The sequence below is a fragment of the Necator americanus genome, chromosome X (genome assembly GCF_031761385.1).
Source record: "Necator americanus strain Aroian chromosome X, whole genome shotgun sequence".
Taxonomy (NCBI): Eukaryota; Metazoa; Nematoda; class Chromadorea; order Rhabditida; family Ancylostomatidae; genus Necator; species Necator americanus.
Genome location: NC_087376.1, coordinates 24,058,644 through 24,071,113, shown reverse-complemented (window position 1 = coordinate 24,071,113; position 12,470 = coordinate 24,058,644). Strand labels below are relative to the sequence as shown.

The 12,470-nt window shown below is 46.4% G+C and overlaps 8 protein-coding genes across 8 annotated transcripts; all 8 read right to left on the bottom strand.

Annotated features, from left to right (window-relative positions):
• Positions 1-114: 114 nt before the first annotated feature.
• RB195_025199 (uncharacterized protein) lies at positions 115-1,395 on the bottom strand (the record flags this gene model as incomplete). The annotated part of the gene is made up of 1 exon (XM_064213237.1): positions 115-1,395. The coding sequence occupies one exon, from the start codon at positions 1,393-1,395 to the stop codon at positions 115-117; it is 1,281 nt and encodes a 426-aa protein (XP_064069118.1).
• A 114-nt stretch (positions 1,396-1,509) lies between these two features.
• On the bottom strand, positions 1,510-1,989 carry RB195_025198 (uncharacterized protein; the record flags this gene model as incomplete). The annotated part of the gene is made up of 1 exon (XM_064213236.1): positions 1,510-1,989. One exon carries the CDS (start codon positions 1,987-1,989, stop codon positions 1,510-1,512), a length of 480 nt encoding a protein of 159 aa, XP_064069117.1.
• A 180-nt stretch (positions 1,990-2,169) lies between these two features.
• On the bottom strand, positions 2,170-4,409 carry RB195_025197 (uncharacterized protein; the record flags this gene model as incomplete). The annotated part of the gene is made up of 3 exons (XM_064213235.1): positions 2,170-2,964; positions 3,121-3,193; positions 4,099-4,409. The coding sequence occupies 3 exons, from the start codon at positions 4,407-4,409 to the stop codon at positions 2,170-2,172; spliced, it is 1,179 nt and encodes a 392-aa protein (XP_064069116.1).
• A 136-nt stretch (positions 4,410-4,545) lies between these two features.
• On the bottom strand, positions 4,546-4,920 carry RB195_025196 (uncharacterized protein; the record flags this gene model as incomplete). Its single annotated transcript, XM_064213234.1, has 1 exon — positions 4,546-4,920. One exon carries the CDS (start codon positions 4,918-4,920, stop codon positions 4,546-4,548), a length of 375 nt encoding a protein of 124 aa, XP_064069115.1.
• A 4,827-nt stretch (positions 4,921-9,747) lies between these two features.
• Positions 9,748-10,101, bottom strand: RB195_025195 (uncharacterized protein; the record flags this gene model as incomplete). The annotated part of the gene is made up of 1 exon (XM_064213233.1): positions 9,748-10,101. One exon carries the CDS (start codon positions 10,099-10,101, stop codon positions 9,748-9,750), a length of 354 nt encoding a protein of 117 aa, XP_064069114.1.
• A 995-nt stretch (positions 10,102-11,096) lies between these two features.
• On the bottom strand, positions 11,097-11,318 carry RB195_025194 (uncharacterized protein; the record flags this gene model as incomplete). The annotated part of the gene is made up of 1 exon (XM_064213232.1): positions 11,097-11,318. One exon carries the CDS (start codon positions 11,316-11,318, stop codon positions 11,097-11,099), a length of 222 nt encoding a protein of 73 aa, XP_064069113.1.
• Positions 11,319-11,654: 336 nt separating this feature from the next.
• RB195_025193 (uncharacterized protein) lies at positions 11,655-11,903 on the bottom strand (the record flags this gene model as incomplete). The annotated part of the gene is made up of 1 exon (XM_064213231.1): positions 11,655-11,903. One exon carries the CDS (start codon positions 11,901-11,903, stop codon positions 11,655-11,657), a length of 249 nt encoding a protein of 82 aa, XP_064069112.1.
• A 57-nt stretch (positions 11,904-11,960) lies between these two features.
• Positions 11,961-12,446, bottom strand: RB195_025192 (uncharacterized protein; the record flags this gene model as incomplete). Its single annotated transcript, XM_064213230.1, has 1 exon — positions 11,961-12,446. One exon carries the CDS (start codon positions 12,444-12,446, stop codon positions 11,961-11,963), a length of 486 nt encoding a protein of 161 aa, XP_064069111.1.
• Between the last annotated feature and the right edge of the window lie 24 nt (positions 12,447-12,470).

Sequence of the window (12,470 nt, the reverse complement as noted above, 5' to 3'; positions counted from 1 at the left end):
CCATCCATGTAGTGAACACGTCACCCCATCTCGTTGGCGGTATCCCTCGATGGCGTTTTGCATCTCTTGGGATCCATTCTAGCGTTCTTTTAGTTCATCTATCGTCGATTCTTCTCATGATGTGACCGGCCCATCTATGTTTTGCTTTTGATACATATTCGCTGTTGGGTCGGTGTTGACTGGGTCGCGAAGACGGGACATTCCTCTTAATTCGGAGCTACGAAGACCGGCAAGGTGTTGTGTGCGCCGGTTAAACTTCAGGAGACATCTCTCAAGGGCTCTGTGGGTAGTAAGTAGCTTCCTATACGTGGCCGCGGTGTCTGCCCATGTCTTCGCTGCGTAACAGAGCGATGGAAGGACTGTCGAGTCGAACAGATGGGCACGAAGATCATGGTCCGTCAGTTGGTCCGTAGCTTCCCTGACGGCTGCGAATGCTGCCCATGCTGCTCTCATTCTTCTATTCAGTTCTTCCTTCAAGTCGTTTTCCATGTTCATAGAACGTCCGAGGTATACGTATGACGGAGTTTCCACTACTCGGGGTCCTTCAAGTTGCACTTCTCCATCCTCGCAGTGGGCGTTCTTCATGAACTGTGTCTTCTTTCTGTTTATTCGTAGTCCTATTCTCTTCCCTGCTTCGTTCAATTCGTTGAGCATCGTTTCTGCTTCATTGGTACTGCTCGAAAACAGAACGATGTCGTCCGCGAAGCGAAGATTTGAAAGAAATCTTCCGTCAACACGTATGCCCCTTTCTTCCCAGGATAATGATTTCATTATCCATTGTAATGCAGCCGTGAACAGCTTCGGCCATATAGCATCGCCTTGTCGTACTCCCTTTCCAATGGGTATAATGAGAGGGCGGTGGAAAAGCTGTATCCTAGTCGTGCATCGATCGTAGCAATTGGCTAATGTCCTCACATACGACGCGTCTACACCTTGATCGACCAGTGCTGACAGTATTGCATTCGTTTCTACGCTGTCAAAGGCTTTCTCATAGTCGACGAAGGTTAGAACAAAGGGCAGACGGTATTCCCGGCAAACCTCTATGACCCTCGACACGGTCTGGATGTGGTCCAAGCAGCTGAACCCTTGGCGGAATCCAGCTTGTTCTTGAGGCTGGGCTTCATCCAGCGTCCTAGATATGCGCGTGAGGATGATCTTGGTGAATACTTTGTATAACACGCTCAGCAAGCATAGCGGACGGTAGTTCCGAAGGTCCTCTCGGTCACCTTTCTTATGGATAAGAACGGTTCGCGAGGTCTTCCACTGGTCTGGGCTCCTTTCTTTCTGAAGGTAGGATGTCATGTGCGCTGCTAAGATTACATGAAGCGGATGGCCACTAGCCCGAAGAAAGTCTGCTGATATAAAATCAGGTCCGGGGGCTGTGTCAGGTTTCATGCTCTTGATAGCGACTCGTACTTCCGAAGGGAGAATCCGTGGTGGAGCTTCGCCAGTGGGGATGATTGGGGTTGACACAGGAGTTGATGAACGGAAAAGGTTCGAGTAGAACCTCTACGTAATGATTTCCATCTCACGACGAGAAGACGTGCGAGTTCCGTCTTCGCTCAGCAAGGTTGCTAACGGAATATTATATTCGCTGAGATCCCTGCGGCACTTCTTTAGACTCGTTCTTCTTTGTGCTGTTTCTAGAATCTTCTTCTGCCTGTACCTCAAAAGATCCTCCTGCAACGCTTTTCTGCAGCTAGTGTTTGCTGCTAACGGCTCAGTGTGCGATGCATTTGGATCAAGCCTCAAAGCCCTTCTTCTTTCCAACAATTTCTTGGTGATCTTCGAAATTCGATCTAAGTTTGTCGTGCGCGGCTTCGAGGCACGTTCAGCGCAGGCTCGTAATCCTCTGAGCAGCATCTCGTAGTCCACGTTTGGGTCCTCCTCAGTGTGCCAGTCACCTTGGGACAAGGAGTCCTCGAGTACGCAATCGTCGTAGACGACTTCTTTTCTCCTTCGTTGCCAACAGCAGATGTTCTTTTCCATCGTGTGGCTGAGTCCTATTTTCAAACGAGGGAGACGATCAGAACCACTACAAAAGGATGGTATTACCGAGACGTCAAATAGACACCACCTCCTGTTGGTGAGTATGTAGTCGATCTCCGCACGAGTCGCGCCATTGGGCGATTCCCATGTCCACCGACGATGATCTTTTTTCAGCGAGATTCAGATTTTTTTTTGGCGAGCGGCGGACAACAGCCCAGCGAGACGATTGCCATTTTCATTCCGGTCCCCTAGTCCAAATCTTCCAATTCTGTATTCCTTTTCTGTGGCCTTTCCTAGTTTTGCGTTGAAATCTCCGACAACGAATTTGTAAAAGGACTTCTCGTTGCGGACTACTTCCTCCAGCTCCTCGTAAAACGCGTCCAATTCGGATTCATCAGCTGCTGATGTTGGTGAGTAGCAGTTGATGATACTAATGGATTTTTGGCGCAGAGGGAGGAGGCGAAGAATGGCCAGACGAGGTGACAGGATCTGGTGAGAATCGACGAGATGAACGACAGATGGGTGCACAACAAAACCAACACCGCTCACATCTCGCGACGGAACCTTCTCTTCACGAATGACGAGTGTACCGTCATTCATCTGTCGTACGTCGCTCCTTCTGCACTTGGTCTCCTGCAGAGCAATCACGTGAAATTTGATATGCTCTGCAGCTCCGAGAAGGACATGCAGGTCAGCGTCTGTGGAAACTGTTCTCGCGTTGTAAGTACACAGTTTGAGACAGTCTCCATGGCGAGTCGTGCGTATGTCGCTTTGGTCCAGAATCAATGACGTCCTGAGCAATCTGAGATTTGATCGCCTCTCACCGGTCGCCATATCGTCCGACGTCTGAGACCGCAGGGCCCAGTGTGCAGGGTACTGAGGCAGTGAATATGGTGGAGTGGCAAGAAGACTTTTCCCCAAACTAAGCAGCCCTGCCACGGCGAGCTTAGCTTTCACCACAGGTCGTCGCCCAACCTATATGGATCAGGGAACCACCTTGCGACATTTTGCCAAGACGGTGGTGAATCTTAGCAGTGGTTTACTCTTAGCTAGGTTTCCGATTCCGAGAAGTCGGAATGTCGGATGTGTCGAACTCCTTCTCAGCTTGGGAGACCCTGCCGGAGGACGAACCTCCGCTGTACATCGCAGTTCGACGCCCAGTGTCACCTCCACGCCACTATGAGGCGATAAACCGTTGTGGAGGCTTAAAAAAAGGGTTGAGGTAATTTACAAATAACGAATGGATGTTTTACACGGCTCAAAAGTTTGCTCCTGAATTGAATAGGATGTGCGGGAGGAAACGTTCAAGCGGTCAGCTGTTGCCAATCTTGATCTGAGCTGCAAATGCGAACAATGGTCTCGATTCTCTTTATTGGCCATATAGATGCAACCATGAATGCATGGTATGTATGTACAGCATGACTTACTTGACTTAATCGGCGAAGTGATATTACCGTCTTACGCGATTTCCGGCATCATCGCCAAGAAGTGCCACTTTGGGTATAGCTCTCTCTACCCTTCTCGATCATCTGCGAGAGCTGGCACAGAACCAACCCATTCGTCGCTATTTCATATCCTATCAGTCCGGAACTTTCGTTTCCGGCTAGGTTGCCTACTCCTGCTTGAACCCGACAAACTCCTCCCAACACGTTCAACACAGCGCTCTGCTGTTCTCCTCACCATGTGACGAAAGAAGGGAAAACGACTTCATACACATCGCTTTTGCGTAAACATTTTCATAATGGCATATCTTAGGCTAAAAGTGGCCAAGCAGCAGTTTCAACAGCTTTCTTTCCGTGTAGTCAAGTCTCTTAATCACTCTAGATGGTGCTTTCGAAGTCTCCGATCCGCACATCATCTTGGGGCAACTCGCAGCTTGACTTTGTTGGTAATAACCAACCATAATATATGCAATTCCTCATAAATGACGGTGGTGTCATTTATTCGCTGTCATTTATTAAGAATTGCAGAGGTGGCATTAACGCATCTCTGTTAAACATTTTTCTCATAGCTGTCGTTGTCCCCTCAGTATTCAGTCTGAGTAGCAGAACTCATCGACGAGCTTGATAGGTTGTCCTGATTCCCGTTCGAGGTCTCGAAAAGACCCACATCTGTTTGCACTTATCAGGGTGTAGGCGTAGTCCATAGGTTGCATCTAGCTTCGATACAAGGTTGACAACATGCTGAATTTTCGCGAATATAATAACATCGTCGGAGAACTCGAGATCGGTCAAGGGGCACCCTAATGGTGTTAAGACGATGTCGGTAGGGCTTCGCATGATATCAACGATAAAGAGGAAATATGCTCTCGATGGCCCTTCCCTCACTCCACTTATCACTGCAAACGATGCTGTACATCCGGCTGATGTTGGAACTGCAGCAATTAATAGTTGATTCATGTCATCAAGTAAGCGAACCATCTGCGCGCGGCGCATTGAGAAGACGGCTACGATGAAGAGAGTTGAAAGCGGCTTCAACGTCCAAAGAGACTAACTGCACTGGTTTCTTCTCTCCTTCTCCTCCCCATCGATCACTCTCCTGACAATAAACATCAGGTCAATCGAAGATCGACCAGGACAAAGGAGAACTTGCTTGTTGAGCGTTGTTTCTTAGCGATGCTTGATTAGCCGGTCCTCGATCGCTCCAAAACCTTATACATATGCGGTGAGATTCCTCGATAGTTTCTGGGATCCGTGTTTTTGAGAGATAGCTTTTCGTGAACTGAATTGTGATGGTGTTTCTCCACGAGTCAGGTATCCTTTCGTCGGTCCATATAGAACAGATGATCTTCTCTAGTTCACAAATCTCAGACAAGGGAAGACATCCCAGCATTTGTGCGTTAATTCCTTCGTCTTCACTAGATCTTCCATTTTTCGTCTTTTGGATACAGACCAGAACCTCCGACTCGGTCAGTGGTTCCTCGCTGACCATGTGTGTCGGTTTCTGGACGTGTTTGAGATGAAGAGTTGATGTGGCTTGCTGGTCAGCCAATGTGTCGAAGTGATATCTCCAAATTGGTAGTTTTGCTTCACCGACAGTCACACCAATGGCAGTGTTCAGGACTGGTGAGCATTTCTTTTTTCTTGTCCTCCCATGCCTTCTCAAACTCCTTCGCTATTGACGTCCATTCATTTTCGCGGTATTTTAGCAGTCGAAGACACAGCTTCCTTCTAAGACGCTTTTCCAGGCTGAAATCGCCAGTGCTGCGGGCGGCGCTAAAAAGTTATTTGTGGATTTTGTTTCTGCAAATGCAAAGGCAAACCTCTTCCGCGGCATTAGACCCGGTATCGTTTCCTTTGCAACGTCCTGCAATCACTTTGTGAAGGAATTTGCATTGCAGACCTTCTTCCTGCTCCGTATTTCAACATGAAAAGACAGACGTTAACGAGGCCCTGCTTTCTTCGTCTTTCAGACCGTATCTTGAAGCTGAGAAGAACTGGACGGTGGTCAGAGTCGAATGCGACCAAAATTCGAATTCCGACTGAGAAATGCTCCTCGTCAGAACGTAGTCGAGCTGGAGTTTGAAGTCTCGTGTTCCCTTTGCGCTGCTCTTCAACTGTCAAAAGGGTTGACCCTTACAGCATAATCTGATGGCGTCGATGATTCCTCTTAAACGGGGAGGCGATTATGAGATCTGTCTGTTCACAAGAGTCGATCAGGCGGTTATCCGTTATCCGACGTAGGTGCTGGACAATACCATTTTTCTAGCACATCGGATTGTTGTTCAAGCCTCATTATCGCGTTTGTTTCGACTATAGCAATGACTATCACCTACTGGCAGGGTGTTTTAGACAGCAACGCATTGATTTGATTATAGAAAACGTCCTTATTGTTGTTCTCAGCGGTTTCCATAAGTGCATCGGCATTTATGATTCAGAGTTTACATCCTCTGCGATCCCGCAGTTAGGCGACATTGAGCCAAATTCCTCTACAAGGTTGTTGTAGTCGTTTCTCACAGCCATCGCGCAGTTGCCTACTTTCCATTTATCAGCATCACCTCAGTACATAGTCTCCGACATTGATGACGGGCCAATTTCTGATGCGTGTTTCCTGCAGCACAGAAAACGACACACAGAGATATAGATACAGACAGGATATAGACAGGGCGTCTTCTTGGAGTTCATACAACAGCGTTCCTCAGTTCGGAGTGACGATACCAAAGGTTTCTGCCAAAGATTTCATGGTCCCTTCAGGTAATTGACCTTTCAGGTTGTCGGCTTTGGCAATGTGCTGGACGACATTATTTTTTTTGCAATGCATGGGAATCTTGCATCAGATAACTGTGCAGGTTATATACCTCGAGCGTTTCCTATGCGTTCACTCGAATACTTGATCGCGTTTATTGAGAGCAGGCCACCACAACCAGATAGCAATCAGACATGTATACTCAGCACCACATCGTATGTTATGTTCTGTTCAAAATAACCTGAAATTTGCTGAACTTGCTTAAGCTGCTGCGGACGAAGCGGAGCGCTGAAGACGGGATTTAGATCGCGAGAAAACTCTAGTGCAGTGAAGATACCAATTCTATCGTAACGGTTAGTTCCACTGCGCTGGTAGGAGTGTAGCCGCATAGGATACTACTCTAGGCTTCAGGTCGTTTTGACCTGACTGTACATACGCTACTTTTGGACTAGTCCACGCTTGACATCAGTTTAGTCAGTCAGTTTTCGCACAGAATAACTGATCCATCCATTGGTTTTTTATTCCACTTCTTTCAGGACTTTTGCGCTAGACGCAATAGGAAGTAACTCCATTGGTTCTCGCCTACGAACAACTACCACCATGATAATCAGCTTACATGAATAGATTGATCCCATCAATCATTTTTGTTCTAGATTACTTACACGAAAATAGAACTTGTGACCAGGATCCTCATGTATGACACATGATAACTACAATTACGACTCTTTTTTCTAAAATACCGAATTTCCCACTCATAGACTTCCCTTCTCATTTTCTTCGGTCCAGAAAGAAAATTTGCTGACGTGAGTTGTTTGATATGTTACAGATGGGTTCCATTCCACTTTGTTTTCAGAGAATTATCATTTGAATGACAGAAATTGTATACGGAGTTTTTTTCGTAGCGGAGCGATTGCATCGATCATGGCAATATATCTTAACGGCGGTAATCCTCAGAGATCTATGGGTTGAAACTGGTGTTTTCTCCAATAATCCTTAATGCCACATTATCGTCTCTCTGACTTACCGAACCGATCTTGTTCTATTGTGTGGCAGAAAAACCTTAAAAGTTGAGTGATTTTATTTCGTCTGGGACATAGGCCTCGCATCTGCTAACGGGCGGAAGAGGCAGGGCTAGCGACCCATTGGTTGTCTGCTCGCTCATGGACTCACAGACGCGTTGTAGGGTGCTTTGCAGGGGAATTAATTCGTCAAAGCTAAGGCCGTTTCCCACAACGTTTTCCATGACAATCAAGGGAACTGAGCGTAGTTGCGCTCATACTCGTGATCTACACCTCTGATTCTATCCTTTTACGGGAAATCCCAACATCGTCAATACGAGATGCGGTATGTTGCCTTGAAGTCAGCATATCAGAAATCTGACGTGGTGAGGAAGCCCACGGGAAAAGCTAGAGATGGGTTATCGATTACCTGGATGGTTCCGCTCTCCTCTCCCTAATTATCCTAGAAAACAGCGTGGTTGGCGAGGTACAACTGAAATCATCGTTAAAAACGGAGTCTTCCATGCCATCTTTTAAAACTAAGGAAAGTTGAGCGGAACTACCTCGGATACTGCAATCTACAACCCCATCTCTAGTTTTTTCGCGAGCACTCACCACGTCAGTTTCGTGGTATGCTGCTCCTAAAGGATAAAACAGAGGGAGTGTCTGACGTCAATCAATTTGCTTGGGATGCGATAATGCGTTCAACTTCAGAAGATTTTGAAATTTCGCGAACGTGTGTTGGCCCATACAATGCCTTAGTGGGATTAACTCATGTATCAAGTCAAAGTTTTCATTCTCTCAAGCGACTCTGGTACCGATTTATCGACTCTGCAGGGATCAGAAACTGACTTATCTTCGGCAGTTTCGAGCCATCGAACGTGCAGTTGATCAACGATTTCAGTGATTGAGTGCGTGTAATATCCTGAATGACAGCGATCTTGTAATCTTGAAATTTGGTCTGCCTGTCGTCAATCGATTGCAGACAACTTGGCTGTCAAGTGGTTTGGCGATACCATTGCCTGGAGCTAATGCATGATTTTTTTTTTGCCGAGGTGTGTCGTCCTTGAGTTCTGCCCAATCTTCTCGATCATTAGCAAGAGCTTGCACAGATTCAATTCAATCAATCAATTCGTCACTCTTTCACATCCTGCAAAACCTGATATTACGCCTAAACTGTCCATCCAAGCGAAGTGTTCTGAGGTCCTTGTTCACCACCTTAGAACACTTCGCTCAGAACCTCAGACCGAATCCAAAGTAGTAGTCCAAACTGAATCCAACCTGAATCTGAGATAATCTTCAGAAAAACATCTTCTGAACATAGCGGTCTGGTGCTCTCCTCATACCAAAGAGACGAAGACAATTTTCTGCCGCCAATTTTGGCGGTGGTGTCAGATGTTGATACTTTCCAAGTGTCATCTGCCGTGCACCAGATCAATTCCTGCGTAGAGATCTTCATTGTGACAGCCTTCGATACAAGGTCAATAACATGTTGTAGTTTCGTTGTGCTTTCTGTGAATCCGAATGTCAAAATTTTGTCGGCGTACTCGAGAATGGTCGAGGGGCGTCCTGATAGTACATACCATTCACAATATAACCATACTTTTAGATTTTTCGGTTAAGACTCTAGTAGCGCCAAGTCCCTGAACTCGCAAGTTAGTAAACCTTGCCCACATCCCATGGATATCTTAAATCAGTAGTAAGGTTTGAGGGCCTGTAATTAGTAGCTTCACTACACACCTTAAATAACCTATGATGTGTAGGCAAGGGTAACTGGTATATGGGCTGAAGTCACCTGTCAGTCACGCTTTCCTACATATCATAGGTCCTCTTTAAAAGTGGTTAGGGTTAAGAGCCCTGACATTAGTAGCTTCACACCGCCCTTTTGCAGCCCGTCGATACAATGTTTTTAATCCTTGTGGAGCAGTCTTGTGACACACAGACAAACGCACAAAGGAATAAACATACACGGACTAAGCGCATTATGTGGCATGATGATTATCGATTACCTTGACTCCCGTTGTTCGGGGATTCAATCGAGCGGGCTACAGTAACACTTCCAGATCCAACTTGTGATTTTAAAAAATTTGAATGATACAGGCTTCTTCAAAATCCTTGATTACCTTGATTACCTCGACTCCCGTTGTTCTTCGAACTAGTCGAGCGAGCGCCACTAATTTTCCATTCGTCCCGATCGCATGCCAGAATAGCCTAGTAGCATCTCTTTTCGCGAGGGACTTGAAGAGCGCCCTATTTTTCTTTGAAGGACTTCGTGAAGAGGTCTGACCATTGGATCGGCGTTCTCCCTGCAGTGCGTTTGATGTATCCGGTCGCTCTCGGCCCTAGTCCAACGATTGTCGTTGAAACGCATCACGTGTCCGCCCCACCGCTTTTGCTGTTCTTGACAAATGCGGAGGCGACTCTATTCTCCGATCACTGACGACAAAATTTCGAATCCAGTCCTTCTCTTGCGTGAAGTGGGATGCTCCTAGCATCGCTCTTTTAATTGAGCGTTCAGTGACGCTCACCACATTTTCTTCCGGCCTGCAAATTGCCCAGGTTTCTGAAATATAGGTCAAAGCAGGAAGTGCGGTGGTGTTAAACAGGTGAGGATTGAACAACTTGTTCTGTGGTTTCTCCAGTGCGTCCTCGTCCTAATCCTAGGAACTCCCCAAGCCGTTCGTTTCTCTTTCCTCAGTTCGGTTATCGAGCCATTCTTCATGCTCATTTCTTGACCTAGGTAAACGGAGTTGATGCACTCGGATAAGTTCGTTCCGTTGAGCGTACGTGGAGCCTCCGAAACCCATCCGTTTCGCATGAACAACGCGAGAACAACAACAACGGCTAGCATTCGTTCCGCTTGGCTGATGCTAGATGTGATAAGAACACCAGTCATCATCAAATCGCAGATGATGTAGTAACCGACCATCAACCTTCATTCCCATGTCGCCCTATCCCAGCTATAGAATTGCGTTTTCAAGAGTGGTCGTGATGTTCCAGGTGTTTTGATGTTTTGCCTCAAGTCGTCGGACCCCACTCTTCACTTCGATGATTATGTTCTTGTAGAATGGAGAAATTCGAGAGGTTACTGCTAAGCTTTCGAAGGACTTTTATGTACTTAGTAGGGGTGCTTCGATTCTTCAAGGCTTCCATGACCACTTCCACCTCAGCTGAATCGAAGCCTTTCCTTAATTCGACAAAGGTGAGGCAAAGCGGCATGAGTGCGGTATACGTATCATCAAATGTGGATACAAGAAATGGATATCTAAGTCATATAATGTAGAATTTCCGTTAAAAAAAAGACCGAAATGTCTCCGCATGCAACAACTTTTATTCATATTTTGATGCGTCTTTTTGAAGGTTAAGACCATGAGGGGAGCCTCTGAATTAAGTGGAAGGGAAAAACGACACCGTATTTAAGTGACAAATGGGAAAGTCAAATGGAAATTTGCGACTTAAGAACGGTTCTGGTGCCCTATGAACGCTTTTGCGCTCAAAAATTCGGTTCAATTATAATAAATCAATTAACCAATCATGAATCAATCAAGAATTCTTACAACAATAATAGTAATAAAGGTAGCTAACTGTTTACATTTATAGACGTGAATATTTAGTGAACATCATCTGTGAAGAGTTAAAGTAACAGTTAAATAACGGATAAAAGTGATAATGTTGAACATTCTTATTATCCTTGTGCTAAAACCATTTGAAGAGCCGAAGTAGAATTCTCGTCCATGACTTAGAGTTGCTTAATCGGCGCGCTGATGTCATCGCCAGACGCGATTACCCGCATCTTCGCCGAGGTGTGCCGTCCTTGAACACTACTCTGCCTAACCTCCTCGATCTTCTGCGAGAGCTTGCACAGAATCAATCTATTCGTCGCTATTCCATATTTTGCGAAACCTTACGTCTCACCTGAACTGCCTATCCACGCCGAGTGTCCTCAGGTCCTCTTTCACCACCCCAATCCAGAACTTCCGTTTTCGGCCAGGTGGCTTCTCCCAGCTCGAAAAACTCCAAACTCCTCAGAATTCGTTGAACAAGGCGATCTGCCGGTCTCTTTAATATATGACCAAAGAAGCGAAGACGATTTACTTTAGTCACTTTCGATGGTGATGCAAGATGTTGGTGTCTTCCACGTGTCATCCGCCGGTATACCACATCAATTTCTGCGTGAAGATCTTAATTGTGGCATACCCTAGACCAAAAGTAGCCAAGTAGCCGTCTAAGCAGCTTTCGTCCCGTGTAATCAAGCCTCTCCATAACCGTTGATGGTGCTGCCCAGGTCTATACATCGTGATGGGGCGAATTGCGGATAGGTAGACTCGCAGCTTGACTTCGTTGGTGATGGGGTCGATCACAGGCATTTCGTTAAGGAGTTAAATGCAGAAGTGGCCTTAGCGCATCTTTACTGAACATCTCTCTCGTAGCTGCCGTTGTTCTTCGGCGTACGGCCCAGGTAACAGAACTAATCGACGAGTTCTATCGGTTGTCCGTCCACCCTGATTCTCGTTCGAGTCTCGAAGAGATCCACATCTGTCTGCATTTATCAGGGCGTAGACGTAGTCCATAGGTTGCAGCCAGCTTCAATACTAGGTTGACAACATGTTGAAGTTTCGTACTGCTTTCCGCGAATATAACAACATCGTCGGCGTACTTGAGGTCATTCAAGGGGCACCCAGATGGTGCTAAGACAATGTCGGCAGGACACTGGTCGACTGTTCTTCGCATAATGTCGTCAATGCGAAATTGATCAGGAAAGGTGCAGTTGTTCGTTGATTCGTGTCATCAAGCAAGCGAATGAACTTTCCTGGTACTCCGGAGCGCGTTGAGAAGACGGCCTCGGTGAGGAGAGTCGAACGCGGTTTCAAAGTCCAGAAACGCTAGTTGCATTGGCTTCGAATACCGCTGCCAGATTTCGATCACTCTCCTGACGATGAACACCTGGTCAATCGTAGATCGGCCAGGACGAAAGCCAGCATGCTCGTCGCGCATTGTTTCTTCGCGATGATTAATGAGTCGGTCCAAGATAATGCGCTCCAATACCTTGTACATAACAAGCAGCAAAGAGATTCCTCGATAATTCCAAGGGTCCGTGACGGATAACTTCTTGTGGAAGGGAATTATGATATCGTGTCTCCACGAGTCTGGTATCCTTTCATCTATCCATACTGAACGGATGATCTTTGTCATCTCACGAATCCCAGACGGAGGGAGATATTTTAGCATTTCTGCGCTAATCCCGTCGTCTCCACCAAATTTTCCATTCTTCATTTTTTGAATACAGACTAGAACCTC